We start from the raw sequence: 22660 nt of genomic DNA, 5'->3' as shown, positions 1-22660 counted from the left end.
ACAGTCCTGGGTTAAAGTGCTTTCCCAGAGCCTAGCGTAGCCGGGTCCCAGCCCCGTAGGTCACGCCGAAGCTTCCCCACCGGGGCCCCGCTAACATGTCCCCTGGGCCCGGGGGTCCCGCTAACTGCCAGCGCGGCCATCTCTCATCAGCTCCGGGGGGAGACGGGAGCCAGCGGGGTCGCCCTCCCACTGAGACTCCCAGCACAGAAACACGAGCTAGCGCTTCCGTATAGCGTACTGCTGCTGCGCCGGAGATAAGGGCAACCCGCAAAACATTCCTCAGTTTGGAGGCAAGGAGACAAATAGAGTTTAAAAAAAAACATTACCGGACATACGGACACACACCGAAATACGTGTGAATAACCTTTGAGTAAATCCATTACGGCTGCAGGCAGAATAGATCCTGGGATTAGCAAGTGTGCCCATCGGAGCGGTTTGGTTGGCTTGCGGTGCCCGTATTCTAAGGAAAGCGAAGCTTGAGAGGCCGGCGTGGAGAAGTGAGCGGGCTCGTTTTCACTGATTCGCCTCTATTAACCTCCCGAGGCAGCAGCAAAGGCTAACCGATGAGGAGCACCCATGAGGTCCTTCAGGCCTTCCTGCTCCAAAAACCGCCAGACCGACCGCACTCGCAGCCTTCTGCCGACGCGGCAGACGCAGAAAGCTGTCGACAGATTCGCTGACCGACTGACTGGGAGGTGGTATCGATTCTGATACCGTGCTTCAACGTCGACTGGTTTCACCGTGACGAGTGTACACCCCTCCAGGCCTGACACCGGAGGGCAAAATGTGAACCGTAAATGGCTGTCATACAGCACAGCAACCAACAAGAGTACACGGTTTTTCAAATTCTTAATGCTCCAGCGAGCCCGCTGCCGCGAGGGAAAGGCACGCCGCAGGTGTCTACGGCGACGGCTTTGCTGTTTCACTATTGGTCATCGCAATTTTCTCCGGCGGAACGTTTCTCGGGCGAACTTTCCGAGTGCGAATCGTTCAGAAAAGACGTGTTTATCTCACACAGCGCAGCTATTCGCAGAGGAGCGACGACAACAAAAGCACGAAAAACGCACCGACGAGAGCGTCGGGACGAACAAACAAGGCAATCAGCGCGCGGTAAGTGCTTATTAAGAGCCCGCTCCCCCCCCCAAAAATCGGCACCGGAAATCTGGCTGGCGGGCGCAGCGTGAGATCCGCTTTCATCCACCTGACATCCTGAAAAGCCCACACCGGGAGGCTCTCTGTTTCTGCATTTCATCTTTGAGCCGTTTACCACAACAGCCCTATTATAACCGAAGCTGCGCGGCTCAAGTGACGGAGGCCAGATACGGAACGCGTTCATCCTTCCGCCGCGTCGAAAACATAACTCAAAGGTCCGCGGTGGCCAACAATGGTGTTTACGGGATGAGGGCATGCTTGACTAAACAATGGAGACTAAGGAGGTTTGACAGGAATGCAAACCGCGCCGAAGATGCAGCCTTGTGTTTGTCGCAACATGTCAGAATTTTTTATAATCCGCATGTGTATTGCGTAAACACGGCAAATTAGTGAGAACAATATCTCTTCTTTTAATTTTTGTAGGTTGCCCAACTGGATTTGAAAGCAAATTATGCAGAGGCGACAAATATTTTAATACAAAAGCACACCAAAGGCCAGTGCAAAGGCAAAGGAAAATACGCAGTACCTCGATTCAATCTTTCTTCGCATTAATTAAATATTTGGCCGTCCATCCTGGCATGTTACAAAGCATTAAAAACATTAAAATACGTTTGAAAAATATTTGAGGAAATGGAGTATCTGGACTGTTGTAGTGGACGTCTCTCAAAGGCAGTGCATGAACCAGGGCTCTGTGCTGTGGCGAGCCTGTTTCCCACGGCAAAACAGTTCTCATGGGAAAAGCAGAAAGAGCCGATTTACTTTGAGTCCTGCATCGCTGTGTCCGTTAGACACATACGCAGGCTGACCGTCTATAACTCTGCCCCCAAAAGCACCAACCGCCATCACTGATTGGCTCGCGCGAGCAATGAATGTCAATGTCACTGTTAATATGTCCAATCCCTGCTCAAAGGGACGGAAACTGTGACAAGCCCTCATGGGAAAAACCCACATAGTGTTTTTCTCTCCTTGTCATTCTTATCGTTTTCTTTTCCCCGCCACACTTTCAACAGATGCACACACACACACAAAACACACAGACACACACACACACACACACACACTTTATTCTTCCTATTACAAGCCAGACGTTTTCCTGTTGCCATCCACCCTAAGACTGATTAATGTAATGAACCTCTTGTCGCCATGCAAAACAATGGGTCCTCTAACCTTTTAAATGTTAATGTTCGTCCTGGGGGCCAAATGGCAGCCACAGGTGTGAACTGGCCCTCCTGGGCTACCGCTCCCCCTTGCCTGTAAATCACATCAGCCTCAAAGGAGAGCGAGGCAGACGCGTTAAAGTTTACTAACAATGTCCCTTAATTAGCCTTTGTTTGCTGGTCTTACTTAATTAGCTCATTATACGTTAGAAGTGAACTCGCGCTCATGGTAACATCTACAGGAAAGTGTTAGCATGCAATTAGCGCGCCGGGCCGTCTGTCCTTGAGGGCCGCGGAGCGGAGACGGAGCGCGAGACGCGTCGCCGCTCGGAGCGGCTTCCGGGGCGGTCGACCGCGGCGTCGGTTCGTTGCGTTTTACGAGCGGCGATAGCAGGGTCCCGCGGACGCCGCTACTGCGGGGCTCGCTCGGCAGAGGAAGCTGCAGATTGGAACGTCTCCGAAGCAATTAGCACCGGCGGGCCAGATCCTGCCGAGGCAGCCGGAGCGGGGAAATCGCGTGGCCTCTGGCAAAACTGCTGCCAGGGCTCACGGGAGACCGGGGGAGAGGGGGAGAGACTCGGAAAGGCGGCGAAGGGAACGGCAGAAAGCAAACGCGCGTCTTGTTTGTGTGTTTTCGCGAGTTCAGCTGAGTGAGCGTGTGCGTGTCTGAGCGTCTGAATACCTATGTGTGTGCGCACATGTGCCATCTGTGAATGTGTGTGGGCTCCTTTAAAAGGCTTACAGCAGATCAGCAGAAAAACTATATTTTTGTGAAAACACACATAGTCAGCGCTGAGGCCAAGGCTGATAGAATGACATCATTTTGAAGTGAGGGGGGAGGGGTAATCTTGCTTAAAAAAAGGCTAATCACTGGCTTGTTATCAGGGTTTGTTAGTAATGAGCAAACGAGCAGCACCATCACGCTATCAGTCCCCCAAAGTATTCAAAGCAATCCGAGCTCTGATTTTTACTGTGCTCACTTTCGGTAGCCAGGAAATTAATGACACGGAACTGGGAGGTTTGCTTTCAGGGTCACAGAGCAATTTGTCACATTTAAAAGCCACCAGAACCCTAAAAGACAGCACAGTGGGGAAAAAAAAGTTCTAAACCTGAATGTTTTTTTATTGACAAAAACCCATTTTATGTGGACACGCTCCATTAACCTACACTCCAATAACTATAAAATAAGATGTCTGTGTTCTAAAATGAGAAGACCTGAACTTCCAAAACTTTCAGTCAATAAAGGGTATCAATACTGGTGATTAGTGCCATCTTAAAGGGAACCCAGCCAAGGCTTCAGATGAAGATACAATCTAAGGGAGGGGTACTGTGCATAATGCAGACCTGCCCTGTATTATTTTTCCTCTTAACCCCTATCTGTCCTGACTACAGTCACGTATGCCATCCTCTGATAAAGCAGCATTGGGTTAACCAATCGCCACCCGCCTTGCGCCTTCCAAACAAGTTCAGCATCTGGTTATGCAAGAGCAGGTTCAGCTATGTAGCTCACAGGAGGAAAAACAGGGACGGCAACATTGCAGACAGAAGTCATCCGGCACAGAAGCCAGGGCCACTGTGTGATCTATAGAAAGCGGGGTCACCTCGCCACGATACGCATGGACCGATTTAGTCATTCTGGCCCAGGCCCCTTTGCAGTTGCCCAGGCCCCAGAGCCTGGGAACGTCCGCACACTGCGCAGTGAGGAATGCAAACAAAGGCCGCCGTTGGGAACGACTGGCACCGAGGTTTTCAGCAAAAATAACAATCATAAGGCAACTGCCGAAAGCAAAACGTCAGCCCGACTTACAAGTCTGTTCTGAAGTGGGCACGGCCAACGTCACTGTTGCTAAAAGAGGAAGTATATTGATAAAGGCCGCCTATTCTGCCAGGGTTACATAAAAAGCCAAATGCTAAGCCACTGTGCACAAGATACAGGTTTAAAGCATAATTATAAATAATTCATACACATTTATGCCTGTACCTCTGTCAAGGCCTTTTAAATTGTGTTCCTTCTAACATTACATTTAACAATCCACTTGAAAGTACATTCGTGCTTTTGATTTGTTGGAAGCATCAGCCCTCTAGCACGGACACACTGGGACGTTGCCATCTGTTCTGCTTGATTATTCCAAGGTTTGCGCATGTTTTGACAGAAGTATCCACGTACTGTATTCACATGTACACCATTGACAGAAACGGCTTCTGAATAAAGTATTCCTTACCTGACGTATCCCACATGTTCAGCTCAATCCGCTGTTTATCGATTTCAAAACTAGCTGTGTAGTTCTCGAAGACCGTGGGAACATAATTCTGAAATGAGACATAAAAGGCAATCTGTTTATTCCAACACACAAATGGGCTACAAATGCTTCTTGTAGCGTATAAACATGTTACATCTGTCCAATCATGAATTAGTAGCCTACTTTCAGTTAAAAGGGGTTTTAAATAAACGTTTCTACCTGGTGTTAATTTAAATATCCTAACGCTCATGTGGCCATCACGTTTCTGAAAATCTTCCGCCAAATATGTCGATTTATTGATTGAGATGTGACGTTATTTGGGCCACGAGTAAAGTCGGACTTTACTTCAACAAGGGAAGGATTTGTTGAGCTGGTATTTTCTTGACCTTTATCTGCATCAGTAATTCCTCGTCGTATACTTCCAAAATTGATTTGTATTAGGAGGCAGAAGCGGTATTAAACGCAAAACATTATATGGAATTGCAGGCCTACTACCGGGATTAGGATTAGGACTGGCTATTTTCAGGGAGATCAAACGCAGAGTAAAAGTACCCTCGTTTATTTGGAATTATTTAAGTATAGTCAATGCGTTACTGCTCTAGTAAACAGTAATTGTAACAGTGTATTTATTTCCAATGCGATACAAATGTACTAACTTAAATACGTAATTTATGAACGAATTCATTTAATGAAAAGGTCTGGTGGATGAAAAAAGCATGCACATTACCAGGTAGAGTACCTATCTTCACTTTGTGCGTGGCTGCGGCGTGTAGTAGGCTACTGCGCAGAATAGCTCATCCAGCCGTAATTATAACACATACACTTTCACTCAGGCGCTAGTAAAATATCCAGCAAAAGATAATCTATATCACCCGGCAAACTTCGGACAAGCTTGTTACTGAGACTCAAGACAGCCGACCAAAAAGATAAATTGTAGGGTTGTAATTTATGGTCATTATCACTTCAACCTCCAGTATACCTCGGCTTCTAAACTTGCGGCATTCACGTTCGCTCAATCGCTCAAAGTGGATCAGTCTTAACTTGACAGTTTTCTGTGTGCCATCACTCACTATACCGCTGTTCGTGTAATAATGAGAATGAATACAACTGGACTAATTATGTGACTCATAAATCATCCAGATCGCAGCAATTTACCTCTGGGTATGAATCCTTCGCAAATACATGTAACAGTGCTGTTTTGCCACACTGCGTGTCTCCGACCACCACGATCTTGCAGCGGCTGCCTTTACTCTCCATAGTGCTCCGTCAGTGTCTCGTCTTAACGTGACACGGTGTCTTCATTTACTCCGACAGGGATGAGGTACAAAGGAAATTTAGAATCCCAAAAAGTGTACACCGGCTGCGGCGCTCTCTCTCTCTCCTTTGCTCTGTACCACTTTATTTCCCTCTTCTCTCTACCCCTCGCTTTCTCTCCCGTTGTCCACTCCTGTCTCCGGTTCCCACGGTGACACTATGCACTGAGCGGCTGCATCATCGCGTCCTGCGCGTACTGCCTGATTTTCCGCAAACTCAAGTTTTTTCTCTTTTGGCGCCGCCCAGCAGCCACTACCGCCCAATGAAAAGGCTTCTTTGTGCTGCTCTTTTATTCTTCTATTCATGTAGGTGCATACGCGTGTTTACAAATGACGCCCAAACGCTAAGTTTGGAAGGCATAAATGAACAGTTCGCTGCTTGTAGGCTTCGGGAGCAAATATGTAAACTAAATGAATTTCGAGTTGACAACTTTTACAGACAAAAAGCATGACAATGGAAAAACTTATCTGAATAAATATAAACAATGGCATTCGTCTGGTAGTGGTCATTATAGTTGTCAATTACTTGTAGTTATTGAGTTGCATTTATTATGTTCTTGCACGGTTTGATAAATACACTCAGACCGTAATACGTCATACCGTTATACGCACGTATTATTTTGAATCAATTAGTCCATAGCATGGAAAATATGCCATTTATCGCATTCATTGTTGTTTATATTATATAATTATTGTCTTACCATTGTTCTCTCATTGTATCACCTTGCTCTCATCTATCTTGTCGTTGATTACAATTCTGTTTAACATCATGTTTGTTATTATTTATTGGTCAAATTTTAATTGGAATTTCTTTTGAAATGTCAATGTCCTTAGGCTATATCATGTCGCTTATATCGTGCCCTATGCTTTCCACAGAAACTTGGTCCAACCCATGAGTTGGGGTACTCTAAGTGCGGCTTACTACTGTGTATTTAGCATAAATAACGAATCTGTTAAACTATTCCTTTATGTTTTCTTATGAAGTAATTTATATTTTACATAACCGCATGTATTTCAGGTAGCTGTCATATTAACATGATAGGCTACATAACTCCAATGTTTTGTTTCTTGAGAGAAGGATGGTGCCCTTTAAAGGCGGTATATTAATACAATTGATTGATTATACAACTGACTGACTGCGAGTGGTTCCCTGGATGAAACGAAGTGAAGAATGAAATGGAACGCAAATCAAATACCAATTGCTTAGGCGTGCAGAACACGATAATTCTAGTTTATGCGAAATTGCGCTGAACTGTAAGTAGCGTACTGTCGCCACCTAGAGCCATGAAGCTGACGATGGCTAATCTGTTGGATAAGCGAGTAAATGAACTTCTGGTTTGCCTCAGCAAAATTATGTTTAGATGCTGAAATGAGGGTGAGCGATGTTTCTGTTGGCCGACTTCGAAAGGCTGAACAATTAAGACTATTTTAAAATTCCTACACCCATACAGGTTATTGATAATTTAACAGGCCTTGTATTTTCTAGGACTGCACACGCACACACAACTCTTCTTCTGACTTCTCGTGCAACTACATGTTTGCATATGCACAAAATGCACTGTGGAAAATGTCCCTCATGTCCCTCAGCAGACTGTATTGTTTTGTTTGCTTGCCTAAAACACAGTGTATCAGTAGCTATCCACCTGACATGATTCATATTCAGCACCTGCAGCTGATAGTCAGAATGGTCAGCTTCAGCTTCCCTCTCTCATATTAGCCAGTGTTTGGCTGATAACCTCTTCTTTGCCTGGTTAACGTGACACAGAGAAATGTAAGTGTTACCTAGTGCATTTACCATCTGCTGGTTGAAGGAGACAGGCCTCAGTCAGCAAGCTGACACCAATTATCAGACCAGTTCAGCAATCTGAGGATTTACCCATCCAGTAGCAAGCTCAAGTTCTGTAATGGTTAGTGCCTTAGAGTGGTCTTGATGGTATTCACCAGGCCATCTAGCACAGTCTGATGAAGCTGGACACGCCAAGGGAATGCTATCCGTGCAGCTTCTTCACTACTAATCCATACCGGTCCGTATTCTTTCTCACTTACCTATTTAAAAACAGTGCCATCTGTGTTTGGACAGTGACACAATTTCTGTGGTTTTGGCTCTGTACTCCAGCGCATTGGATTTGAAATGAAACAATGAATATGAAGGTAATGTGCATACTATCAGCTTTAATTTGAGGGTATTTACATCCATATCAGGTGATCTGTGTAGAAATCACAGACCTTTATACGCATTAACCCCCCCCATTTTAGGGGAGCAAGCTCTGATACAGTGTTGTAATGGAGCATGTAGATCAGCTTGGCATAACACTGAAGGCCAAATGAACTAAGAAAACAGTCGCTGCGCAAAAACAGTGACTGTATTGCAGTTCTGTTGACCTGTCTCTTGGCCATTATTTGGATACTCTGTACAGGCTTGTGTGGTAAAAATCAGTCTTGCTATTTACTTAACCGATACAAAGTTCCCCTTGTGAAGTAATGGCAGCAACATGTGGGCTACCAGCAAAAAAGTGCATGTCAGTCATAATTGCAGTTTGGCTGTGAGGTGATTTCAAGATAGCATTATTATATTTAATCAATCAGTCTGTGTATAAGATCATAATTCATCTCCTAGTGGCCTAGCAGTGATATTCCGGACGTGCTATATCTGCAAAACAGGCTACCTTTTCCACCATGGACATTTTGTATGTGTTATAGCCTAGGCAATGTTAAAATATTATAGTTGGCCATTCTTATTTTAATTCCTAAATTGCATTTGTTCTGTTTTGCTTTTAGCAGATTTTACATGTTCCTCAGGGCAAATGTTGGCCCTTTGCGTTTCCCAAACGCTGTGGAAACCTTTACCCTGCATGCAATGGATTTGTTTTTTGAAACGCAACTTTTCAAAATTTCTGTTGTGAATGCTTGTAAGGAGCAAATACAAAGGTTTGATTCCCCGATATGACACTGCGGTTGTATCCTTGAACAAGGTACTTAACCTGCATTGCTCCAGTATATATCCAGCTGTATAAATGGATAGAATATAAGTTGCTCTGGATAAGAACATCTGCTAAATGCCTGTAATGTAAAGTTAAATGTTTTACAATCGAGTTCAATGTTTACTTCTTAAGCTTTTGGTGAAATTTGAGTGTCCTGTAGGCCCATATATGCAAATGGCTGGTGGGGCAGCGCTGAACGCAGAGGAGGGGACCTCATGATAGGATTTTGAAACGGACCCCATGGCCCACAGAACGAAACAATATAATTTTTGGACAGTTTTTTTTTTTTTTGGTTTACACATGAATTTTAAAATACTTTTAAAAAATATATATTTTTACAAAAATATGTCAGGTTTGTTTTAATATTTTAAAAATATTTTTGTATTTTGCAGGAGCAATATGACTATGAATCAAATACTGTATTTGCTTTAGTTGACGATACAACTATTTGGAAGAGTTGGAATTCTTTTAAAAAATCTAATGAACTATTTTTGGTGTAGTTCTGCTCAGGCAAGGTCACTTGGCTGACCTCACATGCTCTTCCTTTTCTGTCACTGCTCAGCTTCAGAGCTTTGCAATTTACTCTGACCGTGATTTATGACCCTTCCCAAAATTGCTTCTGTCTCAGTATTTGTTATTTTGTTTCAGAATGTCAAGGCTTGACCCCTATAGTTGAGAGATGAGGCATTTGCACTGAAAACATAAGAACCATACTTTCCCTCTCACAAATATAGGAGTTATGTTTTATTACTCTTAGTTACAGAATCAGTAACTGTTTGTCTACAAAAATACCAGAAATAACTTGAAATATAATTGACCCATAGATGGTCTCTCTTGCCACTTTCAATAGTGGAGGTTCTGTCATTGTCACTTCCCCTTTAATAAGTCCCATTCACAGTAAATGCAGCATTAAGAAATTACAAAAGCATATGACAAAAGAGGTGTCATTGTTGTGGAATGAAGTAGGGAACGCCTTACCCCCAGTCCCCTGCCTCTGAATGATGTCATGGTCAATTATATATCACCCCCATAAGACTTCTTGCTACAGTTAGCACTAGATTCAACTTCTGAGTTTGTGCCTCTCAATATCAAGTGCTTAAGCTGGATTAACCAGCTGAGATCCCCTCTCAATGTATTTATGATATGCTAAGTGTAAATTTCACAATGTCACAATGGTAAAAACCAGTCTATTTGGCCCGCATGAGTGCCCATACAAGCATCATCTCTAGAGGCTAGAATGCCAGGCATTCTTGTTCTTGTTGAAATTAGGTGTGTGCTTGCTGAAAGTGTATGTTGGCTTCATATTTTAAATTGTGTGGAGTGACAGGCATGTTCTAGTGACTATAATTGTTCCTACAAGCACTTGTGTCAGGAACTGCCAACAGTTGACCAAAAAGAATCATTCAATGATACAATGTGCAAACAAAAAATAGCTGTTTTCTGTGAGCTGTAGCCTTTAGAATCCCCATGAGAAAAATTTGGAATCTTGACGTCTAAAGGGGTGGAAATCTAAGTTGAGAGATGTTTTGTCTTTAACAGACTACTACAACCCCAATATAGTTCAGGTTTTACCCACATATAGCCTGGGTACATCTTTGTCAGGGTCATCTAGGTGTGCAGGTGAAAACCCAGCTACATTTGATTGAAAAGTGACTGGGTTTTCACCTAAACACGTAAATGGCGTTTCACCAAATTTTCACCACAACAATGTTCACTGGGAGCCCAGTAGTGCAGGGCTAGCAATGGAAAAAGAAAACAATAGCAAAAGTTATGAACACCAGGCCAAAAATATGCTCTGGAAAGAATCAGAAGCTGAGGAATTTCTGGCAGTGAATTTAACACGTTTGTAATCAGGAAAGAATCAGACTTTGTATCCAAATTTCAGTTCCGCTGTTGTGGACATTTTTGCCTCGTGATAATTCAACATTGTCGAACAGCTGCTTTGGGAGGAATTACTTGGCCAAATGTTTATTTCACTTGAGAAACATTTTGCACGCTGCCGTTTTGTGATACTGGATGCTTATAATAACATGCACAGAGGTGTGGCTTAAAAGCAGTGCAGATGGTTATGAGCAATGAAGGCTGAATGTCATTCTGCAATTATATGTTTATAGCATGGAATGTGGGTGTACTTAAGGCTGGCAAATGGCATATATAAGGTAGTCTGTGGTATACGGTAATTCTGAGACAGGTCCTGTGGTTAAGCCCCTGCAAACCCCACAGTGAATGTACCTGCATGCTTCCATGCATCTTGTTTTCAGTTTAGCAAACGTGTGATGTTACATAACAACAATGTATATTTCTGCGTTTGTAATATGAGAAAGAAATTATGTTTCCAACTACAATACATATTCTTTGTATCCAGTCAATAACTCTGTTTAGGTACTCAGAGGTACCCTTAATGCATCTCACTTCCGCTCAACATTGTGCGTACCTCAGACGGTTTTTGCATCCCTGCTCGCTTAGGCTTAGTCTTATGCTCTTCATAGCATGGTGAGATATGTGGCACAGTCTGTAGGGCACGCTGATTCTCTGTCATGTGATTTCCCCACACGCGCAGGGGCTAGATCCCCGCGATGGCACTTTCCCAGCTGTGGTCCCTTCTCTATCTGTTTTACCCTCTCAGCTTTCTATCTGTCTGAATCAAGAAAAAACTGTGCAAGGTGGACTGTCCCATTCTCTTTAAATATATATATATTCATAGCTGAGGCCAGTTATTATATAATCCCATTTGCTGCACTGTTGTTGTTTTTTTTTTATTTTTTAAATGTCTTCTCATATTGAAGAAAAAACACCCTTAAAATAATTAGTCTGATCATAGTTGGGATTTTATGTTGTTTATGAAATGGCAATGCCTTCAAGTCAACAGCAGGTGGCAGCATGTGACAGTGTTTCATTGTTCTGGACAATCTATTGAAACAAGTCCTTCTGTCCTTTTCCTTTTCAACAATATTATATCAGTAATAATCTACAGAGTATCCTTAATTTGTAATGTGGCAGTACTACATCCATATCCTAGATATTGTGTATGACTGAGCTAGCTTATGATGATGAAGTACTCAGGAGCTAATATAATAACCCAAACACATAAATGCAGGCACGTTTATCATAAGTGAAACACTGTGGTTAATTGTAGCACATTTTACTGGAACTGTGTGTGTCTCAGATGTTTAAATCATGGCTAACCGGCAGGGCTTTGCTCAAGGTTGTTGACTCATCAGTTGGTACCCGGGGAGATAAAGAGAGGGGGAGAAGGAGGGATGCAGAAAGGGCTGAGACAGAGAACAGACTGCCTTTCGGATGTGGAGAAAGCTCATTAGAGTGGCTCTTCTGTTCAGCCGCTGAAATCGCTGACCAGGCCGGACTGAGTGGGCCAGAAGCCGGACACCTGCAGCAACAATAAGCAATAGCAAAGGGCCTTTCTCCTGAATGCTGATGTCATGTCCTACCACAGCAAGGTCTGCCATATTCGACAAGCTAGGGTTTAATAACACATCCATCCATCCATTATCTATACCTGCTTGTCCTGGCCAGGGTCGCGGGGGTACTGGGAGCCTATCCCAGCGTGCATTGAGTGAGAGGCGGGAATACTACAGGCTGCCAATCTATTGCAGGGTGGTTTAATAACACTAGATACCAAATTCATGTAGAAAAAACTTACATCTAGTGGTTGTATGTGATAGATCTGGTTATTGTATTTTTGTGGTCAGGAAACTGTATTCCTCCATTTTTAATGTAGTCTTCTTTACCAATGAGAAAAGCCCTTCTGAGTCACTATGGTCTGCATGTCAAAGCCGCTTCTGACTGAGAGATTGTAATTCTGGCCAAGATAACACCCCTCTCAGAAGTGGTAGCTGCATACTAGACTCAGTTCTTAGGCTCCTCACTAACATGATTGTAGGCCTGACCAGACTCTGATTTAAGTATGCCCAACTTCCAGAAATGTGCTATGCTAGTCAACAAGTAGTCTGTGATGAGCAATTGTCTTGTATAGGAGGGGCTCAAATTGGAGGCACTGTTTCAAGCCAACTCAGTACTGGCTGGCCTTTTAAAAACCACTCAGATGGCAGTAGCTCTAGTGGAAACCAGTCTAATAAACTACTTTCCCTTTTCTGATGTTCTATATATATAGATTAACAGCATGTCAAGCACCTCAAATTGTGGTACCAGTGATATTGTCACATCTCTAACTGCCTGACCAGTTTATGGTAAGAGGAAGAAAGTGCCACATATGCCTTTCTCTGTGGGCATACCATAGATTTAATCAGTTGAACCATTTCCTGTCACCAAATGATGGCTTCTCTATCACTCAGGGTGCATACTTCCTGCTTCCTTGTCGAGCCAGTGCATGGACTGCTTTTTCATCTCCTGGTTTGCTGGTCAATAAAGCGACTCCTTGCTTTCGTGTAGGTTTAGTAAACATGGTAACATAAACATACAGGTATGTGCATCTAAAATAAGTAGTTGGAAATCTAGTTTTGTGTTCAGGATCTGTTTTTTTGGGCCACATGTAACTGAAATGAATTTGCTGAGTCTCGTTTCACAAACCCACCCTTCTATTATAATTTAGAGCCTGCTCATCCTGACACTCAGAAAACCAACAGAACCCTAAGATATTGTCACTGGCCTGACTGACACCTTTTTTTGATTTGATGACGCATTGAGGGAGGTGCTGGTAAACTTTTCACTCAGCAGTTCCAATGGCATTCCAGTGAGCAGCGTTTCTTCTGAAAGGGTACACACACGGAAATGTATTACTGTACTCTTGATTTGGGGGAAAAAAAGAAAAACATTTTTCCAATCATCAAGCTGCAGATGAAAGGTTTTAACAGGCAAGTGACAATGACTGAGGTGTTTAAAACATAAAGGATTATATCCTTACCACAAAACAGCCTTTGGACATGTTGTCTAAAACAAATCTGAACAACAGTCCAGGTCCCAGGGTCAGCAACATATAAATCTGCTTCTTCGCTTCACAAAGCAAGTACAGAAAGCAGTAAACATATTGCAAGGTGGGTGCAACTTATGCAAACACTCAAGCTGGGCCAGCAGTTTATTAAGAAATGAAATGATGTTGCTTTGATACTACTCATGTCAGTGATACTCCTCTCTGAACTTGGAATTGTGCATCTTGTGTTATGGCAGGAAGTGTACCCACAGTTCAGTTTTCAGGCAGCCAGCCCTGGGAAATCACAACAATGGACTCTGTCCACTTTAAAAGTCTCAGTCCGGTCCAGCTGAATGGGTGGTGTAAACAGGCTCTTCCGCTGGACTTCTCCTGGCCACTATTCTATCGCACAGGGACCAGGCCTTGACCAGCACCACAAGAGGAGAGGATGGGTGGGAGGGTGTTTTGGTCTAAACCGCTGTTTATTCGCCAACATGACTTCCTACAGTTGACTTCCACCATTGTCTGTGTGAGTGTGTGTGTGTGGATGGGTGGGCGTGTGCGCGTGTGTCTGCGTGCATGTGTGATATGTTTACGTGTGCGTATGAGAGACAATGTGAGGAGAGACAGTGAGTATGTGTGACTTTGTGTCCATGTACATTAAACTGAAGTGTCAATGTAACTAGTCTCAAATGAGTTTGATATGAAGCCTGACCATGCTAATGATCCAGACAGGAAGTACTGTGAGCTGTGCACAATTAGCCTTAGCATTAGCATTACAGACCAACTACATGCCTGCAGTCTGCCTGCACCAGTAGTGCAAGAAGTGCAGCTCCCAACAAAATGACTATATGGACATAATGAACTGCCGAGTGGATTACAGACAACAAAGATGACTGGCTTCACAGATTTTAGAGGACATATGTGGTATTCTGTGTTCTCCTGACTTGACAAAGCATGTTTCAGTCATGGAACAAGACTGGTCTACAAATTTAATTTTGGTCTCTCCAAATCATGAGAAACATAAGGAAGTGACTGGATGGCAGCTGGAAACAGTACTATTTTAATTGTAAAATGACTGTATCCCCCTTCAGCTACCACCACTCTTCCATGGTTCTGTCACTGAACACCAGGATGTACCACTAAACGTATTAGAAGCAACGGCTTCTTTAGACCACCATCCATGCAAACCTTTTGTTCAAACTGGCCTAGAAGTTAGTATCATAAGATATTAATCGACTACAATGAACGCTCTTTATTATTTCCATCACACACCTTTGAGTAATGTGTTATGTATCCCCATCCTATCTTTTAAACACCATACAGGGTGTCCTGGATTACTGCTCTATTGCCAGTGGCCACATCACAGGAAAATAACATCCAATTTCCTGTGTTTGTTTCCCATTTCCTATTCCTGAAGAAAAAAAATGAAACTCTGTTTTGATTCTACTTTTCCACAGTGAACTCATTTGTGGAATGGTTCCAATCTTATTCTAAAAACCTAAAATTATACGGTAGATTAAATGAATAGCTGTCATGTACTTAATTTATTGACCCATATAACTAGACATTTAGGTTACCTACTCGAATCTACTTGGAGTGGTCGCTATCTTACACGTGACGTCTATAGTGAGTCTTTTACTCTGGACTTCTCAAGGTGTTATTTATCCGTTATCTAGAGTGCAATCGATCGTAATGAACGCTACCTTTGCCTTATTGGCTTTAAAGCATTTCGGTATTCTATCCTTCTATATTCCATTCGCATTCAAATTAGCTTGAAGCTCAGCATATCTGTCAGTGAGTCACGCTCCACCATTCCTCCTCCTCCTGCGCAAAAATCCATTCGCCGGGATTTGTAGTTGTCCGTTTAGTCCCACTCGTACTTTTTGTCGGCGAGCAGAACTGTCAACCTCTGGCCAGCCAGACCTTGACAACGCTTCCACTCCACTCTGGGTAACCTGTAGTCTAGAGTCTGTCTCATGTTGCTCTAGTAGCCCAATTTTCCGGCATAAAATAATTCTCCCGGCTTTACAGTCTGCCTTTTCACAGAGCAAGCTATATCTACCGCTTCTCAAACAAAATAAATAGGCTTACAAAAGCTTATTTGAAAAGAAACTTTACATTTTTATTTCAACTTTGCTAAAAGGTATCATTATTACCATGTCTGGCGAAGAAGCACCTGCTCAACAGCAGAAACCCGAAGAACAAAAGCAAGAGACCAAAGCCAACGAAGAGCCTAAACCAGAGACCAAGGAGGAGACCACGCCAGCAGCTGATGCATCAGCCGCGCCTGCGGCTACCGAAAAACCTCCTGAAGAAGAGGTCTTTACCTACCGGGCACTGGTTCTCTCCGGCTATGGAGGATACGATAAAGTCAAGTTGCAGGTTAAGAAGGGGATGCCGACCCTCAAGAATGGAGAGGTGCTGGTGAGGGTAAAGGCGTGTGGTCTGAACTTCGCAGATTTGTTGGGAAGACAGGGTCTGTATGACCGGCTGCCGTCCCCGCCCGTTACGCCCGGGATGGAGTGCTCCGGGGTAATTGAGGCTTTAGGAGAAGAAGTAACGGACAGAAAAGTAAGTTTGTGTTTGCCTTTTTATATCGATGCATACATTCGGATTCATTGATATTCTAGATTTAAGCGTTTTCTTTTACTTGACAATTTTATGTGTTGTCTCACAGAATAAGACAGCCTACAGAGAAGATTGTTTCTCTTTCTAACAACAGCTTAACGGTTATTTGATAGCCTACATTTGAGGATGTAGAATATATCATAATCTCAACTCTACGCGCTGCATTAAATGCCATTTAGCTTCCTTTCTTTTTGCGTTTTATTGAATGTATATTTATTTGTTATTTATTTATTTTGCTGTTAATTTGTTTATATGTTTTTTGGCCGTAAACAAACTAAACTTTATTTTTTTTGTTAACCTATTAGCATTAATGACAAAACAATTTTAGTGCATGAGCTTAAATCGAACGGTAGCCTACTTTTGGGAACAATTTTGCTGTGGTCCAAATGTCCAATGCGCTCGTTTTAATGAGTAGACTATATTTCATTTTTTACGTTTACAAATAAGGGGATAAATAGGTATTATTGTGTAAGTTGCCTAATTGACCGATAACAATGAATTCAATGAACAGCCAGCGCCCTTCGTCTCAGCTGAGCATAAACAATAGCCTACGCTCCTCTGTGCGCATGTGTGATTGACAGTTCCAAGTTGGAGTTGTACTTGGCAGCTAAAATCGACGTGTGCCTTCCCTTCTGCTCCTCTTTCATTTCTGTCCTCATCCTGAAATATTACTGAATCTCGTAGACGCGATGAGAACAAAATACAATGACCAGAGCATTTTGAAGAAAAAAAATGTATAAATTAGTTATATTCGTATACTAGCCCACTACTACCCGAAATTTGTGTCTAGCTATTGTGATGCTGCAGAGTATGACTGGAATAGTGGGATAACTGTCATTCTTCCCTTTGTTGGATAGCTCCCCTTGTGCGTGGAAGCGACCGGATGGGCGAGGCGCGCGTCTGTGAGGGAAGATGTAAATCAAACACGCGCCCTTTGTCAGCAGTATTAAAATATGTCGGCGAAGTGCCTCATTTATTATTTATTTATTCTGTTCTTGTAAGTAAATAAATAAATAAATAAATAATACGATGTGCCAAACGATTTGTATACTCTCTTAAGTAATATTAACAAATACTAATAAGCTTACGTTTTTTAAACAATATTTAGCGTAGTCGTTTACATTATAAAGCGCATTAAAATCATGACAGCGAAGCTATGGCGTTTTGTATGATGAACCCGTATATTTGAATAACAGGATGACTCACGTATGACTTAACTACGTCGATAATTCTGACGGTGCTTAGCAACAGCAACGAGTACTGAAGACTGATCGTATTGACAACACTTTCTGGCAGCCACACCTTCTCACTTATTTAATTAGGCTATTCTATGAAAGCATTCCTTTCCACAATGCATTTTAAAATGTGGGCTATTTCTTTGCCAATTAAGTTTTCTCCGCGTTGACTTAACTGCATTTGTGATTTAACTGTTTTGGATGAAGCCTCCAGTTTCACAGCATTATGTCTTAGGCTACGCCTTGTGTTTGACTATTTCTTTTGTTTAACACAAAACCCAACTCTGCTGTTGCTTAAATTTAATGTCACGAAGAGTCAAGGCTGGCCAGGAGTATTTGGTAGTCAAATAAAGGATAAGGATAACTGATATCTGGTATTCCTGTTCTATTACAAGCACAACATTTTGACTTTGGTGGCTCTCATATGGTCCAACTGGTAATTTGCTTACCCCTAGAGTAGGGTGAGCACTCTAGCCAGTGCATAACTATTTGGAGCCTGGGCTATGTCTTTAGCTGACTATGACTCTAAGCCCAGAGCAATAGGACATAAGTAGCCTTGATAGGATGGGTACCTTGGGTTACTGATAAGTGCCTCCTAGATGCTGTAGACAATAGCTAGCTTGCAAGTAAGAATACTGGAGGAGTGCACTACTCTGAGACACTTGCCTACTGTGCAGTGTATGGGCATGGATGCTGTAGTAGTGACATGAAAGCCAGCAAAATGGCCATTTCCAAATTGGGGAAAACATGTTGACTATGTTCTTGCTCCACCACAGATGTCATAGCATCTCAGTCTTGATTTGACGGATGAAAAGGATTACATTCAAAATGCAGCGGGGGAGAGGTCCAGAACGGTTAGAGTAGCTCCTCAGCTCTAGTGTTTGCTGACACATTTCCATAAATAATAGCCCCACAGATACACTTTCAGGTAATAAAATGCGTATGAGAGAGAGAGAGAGAGAGAGGGTTAGGGGGTTATACGTATTTACAGCTACCATATTGATTATAATTGCTGTTGATTAAGGAAAAGTTGGTTAGGGAAAAATTACTGACTCAGTTATGAAACTGAAAAAATGTCTCACCCTGCAGGCTAACAGAACTGAGCAAGTGTTTATTTTGCCCTGATTATCCCTCTGGCAGACGTCTTGGCTTTAGCAGTGCACGCTGCATGCAGCCTGGTCATGGTGCAAGGAGTTGGTCTGAGTGAAAAGGGAGACTGACACTGACAGACCGACTCCTGCCGTTCACATCCCACCAGGCTGTACCGTTTTGTACTGCGTGTGGGTTGATACTACAATGACATCACCCTCAAATGAACTCAGAATCAGTGGGGTGGTATTTTTGGTTGGAGGGGGAGGGGTGGTGGGGGGGGTGGTTGAGTGGTGGATGGGAAGGATGATGCAAGGCCAAAACAGAAATATCGCAAAATCTACTCAGGCCTGTGTCACAAACTTGACATCACCACTTTCTTTCTCCCCTTCTCCCATTTTCCCTGTTTGTGAGTTCAGCTGCGATTCCAACCCATATGTTCTCAATTACTCTGCTCTGTCCCGCATTGTCGGGTTTGGTATTTCCTCCCCCCCCACCCTCTGTCACACCGACCCTTCCAAAAGATAAAAAAATGAAATTAAATGCAGTAGTTTTGTACAGAGGAGGACCCCATTCCATCTGGCCATTTTCAACTGGCTGTGAAAAAACCTGAATGGGCTAAAAAAAATTGAAAGGCAAACATAATAAAAAACCATCTACTTTATGTGTTTTGTAGGAACTTGGGTCTGGAACTCCCTGTGTTTGCTGGATTATTTGGTTTGTTTTGGAGAGATCCGTGTAGCAATCTGCCTGTGGTTGAACGGCAGGGCGGAGTCTGTGGTGTCCCGGTCTTCTTTCTGAGTCTCTGTGGTCCTGGGAAAGGCTCTGGGAGGCACCGTCCCAACATGAGCGGGAGACCCGCATAGTCACGGAGGGAAGAGAAGCCTGCGAATACATGCCTGGGTTACCACACACATTACCCGCACGAGAGGCTTGCTGGGGCAGACAGCAGGACGGCTCCATGCCGTGTCGGGTTCCTTCTTGGAGGCTTGCACTCTGCAAGTTTTCCTTCCCACACTGAGTAATGATATACTCTCTTCATAACAGACCCCATTGAACCAGCAGAACCTCCCAACTTATAGACTGTTCTAGAACACTATCTAGGAAATAGAACCTTCTTGGAGGAAGCCCAAACTCTCGTCGCATTTTGGTGCCGCCCGCCTCAGAGAATCTCCAGATCTCCACAGCCCGTCTGATATGGAAAGTTTGTAGGTGCTTGGAGCACAATTCTTTGCATAGAGCTGTGGTCTGAGGAAGCAAGGGTGCAACAACCTCACAGTGCCTCTGGGCCATGGAATTGGTGGAGCCCATGGATAGCTGACACAGGGAGCATCGGTGGCTTTTCCATAATTCCGGTGTCAACTTAATGTATACGCTGTTGCAAACGAATGCGTTCCACGGGTCAGACCATTTAAAGGTCAGCCGGACTGACAGCGGTTCGAGAGAGAGAGGGAGAGGAGGAGAGAGAGCTCTCCCAGTCTGAGGAGCACAGACACTCAGACACATCGCGTTCCCTTTCGCCTCTGTTAAAAGGATCGACGTCAAGGCTGTTTTTCCCAGAGAGGAGAAGGCGTGTCTTGTGTTTCGTGGTGGGGAGGAATTTGGCATGGCCTGCCCTGCGGCTCCGTGCCAACAGTGACGATTGCCCATTGTCTTGTCTCGGAGAGGAGGAAGAGCCTTACTACTTGCGGCAAAAAAATAAAACGGGAAGAGGTTGGGAATGTGGAGGCTGGTGGCCGTTTCCCGTGTGCCTCGCTCACACCCCTCTCGGGGCGTGGCCGTGAAGTTTGCAGCGGCGCTTTCCTCTGGGAAGCAGTGAGGAGAGACCCTCGGCTCACATGGTCCTGATGTCAGCTCCAGGACATGGCTGGGCTGGACTGGGATCAAGGGCTGTTTCGTCATTGCCATTGGCAGCTGATCCTCTTGGAAATGAAAAGCTTAGCTCCTCTGGGTAATGGTGAAGTACCATGGCAAGTACCAAGACAACATTAGAGTATAGGTGAAGTTTCAGGTAAGTGTTTAGGGCAGCGGTTTGGAGTGATCGTACAGTATTGTCAGGTACTTTAGGTAACTTCCACAGGGCTGCCACCAGTGTTTTTGGAGCATTTGGGTTTTGCCTAGACAACAGTTTTTGGGGTTTTGACAGCAGTTAAGTATGGAGAACCCTTGTGTCTTTAACAAAGCAAATCCAATTCAACAAGTCTTGGTCTGAGAGCTGCAACTGCACCCTTGAAAAACGTACCCACCACGCGTAGCCCCTAGCAACACCTTCCCCATACACACAGCGTGTATCTGAGTAGCGCACAACCTGGACTTCTGCTGTGAAAGCCTGACGTTACAAATTAACATAAGAGATGGAGGGATATAAATAAAAAGTGCTTATCAGTGGAAAGGGACTCTCACTGAGTAAACAACAGGATTATCCTGAACTGAGCGCAGGACGTGCTGGCTGGCCGCTCTCCGAGCGTGGCGGAAAATGGCGGCCAATGCCTGTTCTCTCTCTGGCCTCTTTCAGGTGGGGGACAAGGTGCTGGTTCTGAACCGCTGCGGGCTGTGGCAGGAGGTGGCGGCCGTGCCGGCCAGCCACACGTTCGCCATGCCCGAGGGGATGAGCTTCGAGGAGGCGGCCGCCATCCCCGTCAACTACATCACTGCCTACATGATGCTGTTCGACTTCGGCAACCTACGGCCCAACCAGAGCGTGCTCGTCCACATGGCGGCAGGTAAGGGGCTCTCTACACATGTCACACAACCCCCAACAAAGCTGAACCCCCCCCCCCCCCTCCACCACTACGCTGACATCCTGATTATACTGAATATTGACCTCACTTCCTCTTTGAAATTAGTTTCAGTGTACTGTGGGCAGATTAGTGAGCAGTCGGAATTCAAGGCACAGTCCTTACAAATTCTGGAATTAATTCACCTCAGATGTACTGGCAGAAGGCGCAGAAAGTGTTGAAGTAAGAGATCCCACTTGAGCGCAGGCCTAGTGAAGACATGGCCAAGATATTTTTGTGTGTGTGTCTGTATGTCTGTGCCTGTAAATGCATGTGTTCATGGTGTTTAAGTAATCTGGATATCATAAGATTAAAAGCGCAAGGATCAATAATCAACAGTCAGTGATAACGGTAATCTAAAATAAGTGTGGAGCGGTTTAGCATTGAAAAGCATTTCCATTCATGTCACGGAAATGAGATGTAGGGCTTTGGACCTAATTAAAGTTTAAAAGGTCCCTGTTGAGGCAGGCTTAATTTATTCTACAGGAGTGCTTTCCTCTTCTGATTGCAGTAAATACATCACCAATCACTGGGGAGTGTCTACAGCGTTCATCTCCATAGCTGGTGCTCCTTTTAGATTGATAGACGAATTGGCAATTTGCCAATTAGGGGTGAATCAGCTTGAGGAGAAGGTCCTTCAGAATCAATAATTAATTCATGGCAGTGGTCCAAATGTTTTGTATACCTGTTCCATATAAATAGTTTATGTTATGTCACAATTTAACTCATTACTGTGTTCATTGCTTGGTTCTAAGTGTCCTGCCGTATGTATAAACAGAGAACAGAACTCATGCCTGCTTAATAAAAATAGATACATTTGCACAATTGTCACTGGACAGACTAAAGAGATGGTGTCAGTTCCCCTCCTACATTTTTTTGAGCCCTTGACGACACCACTTCCTCCGCTTCGATTTCCTTTTCTGAGACTCAGATAGTGAAAGTTAACTCTGACTTCAGAAGGCAGTATGCTACATTTAGCAGCTCTTATTCAGTCTCAAGTCATTTTTCCTGGGGTGCAGTGTCAGGTCTGGTCTTCATGCCTGGGGTCCTCTCAGAAGACCAGGAGGGGTGTCATGGTACCCATCGCTCGACTCCTCTTCGGTGCCACACGCCCGACCAACTTCGATTCGCACTCTAGCTTCCTCTTTTGTCCTCATTAGCAGTGCTAAGGTAACCTCAGCGCTCGGCAGCCAGACG

At 44.0% G+C, this 22660-nt stretch overlaps 2 protein-coding genes across 2 annotated transcripts in view; one reads left to right on the top strand and one right to left on the bottom strand.

The window, feature by feature from the left end:
• The window catches only part of LOC135247901 (rho-related GTP-binding protein RhoN-like), a 32238-nt gene extending 26171 nt beyond the window's left edge, over window positions 1-6067 (bottom strand). The window contains exons 1-2 of the mRNA XM_064321874.1: window positions 5705-6067; window positions 4532-4619 (exon numbers count right to left, since the gene is read on the bottom strand). Of these exons, the coding sequence (XP_064177944.1) occupies window positions 4532-4619; window positions 5705-5806 (190 nt within the window). The 5' untranslated portion in view covers window positions 5807-6067. The remainder of the gene's footprint in view (window positions 1-4531; window positions 4620-5704) is intronic.
• A 9536-nt stretch (window positions 6068-15603) lies between these two features.
• The window catches only part of LOC135247900 (synaptic vesicle membrane protein VAT-1 homolog), a 30198-nt gene continuing 23141 nt past the window's right edge, over window positions 15604-22660 (top strand). Inside the window, exons 1-2 of the mRNA XM_064321873.1 lie at window positions 15604-16305; window positions 21202-21411. Of these exons, the coding sequence (XP_064177943.1) occupies window positions 15892-16305; window positions 21202-21411 (624 nt within the window). The 5' untranslated portion in view covers window positions 15604-15891. The remainder of the gene's footprint in view (window positions 16306-21201; window positions 21412-22660) is intronic.

Source organism: Anguilla rostrata, chromosome 2, assembly GCF_018555375.3.
Source record: "Anguilla rostrata isolate EN2019 chromosome 2, ASM1855537v3, whole genome shotgun sequence".
Lineage (NCBI taxonomy): Eukaryota > Metazoa > Chordata > Actinopteri > Anguilliformes > Anguillidae > Anguilla > Anguilla rostrata.
Note: the sequence above shows the minus strand (reverse complement) of the source record. Positions and strands in the feature narration are given on the sequence as shown.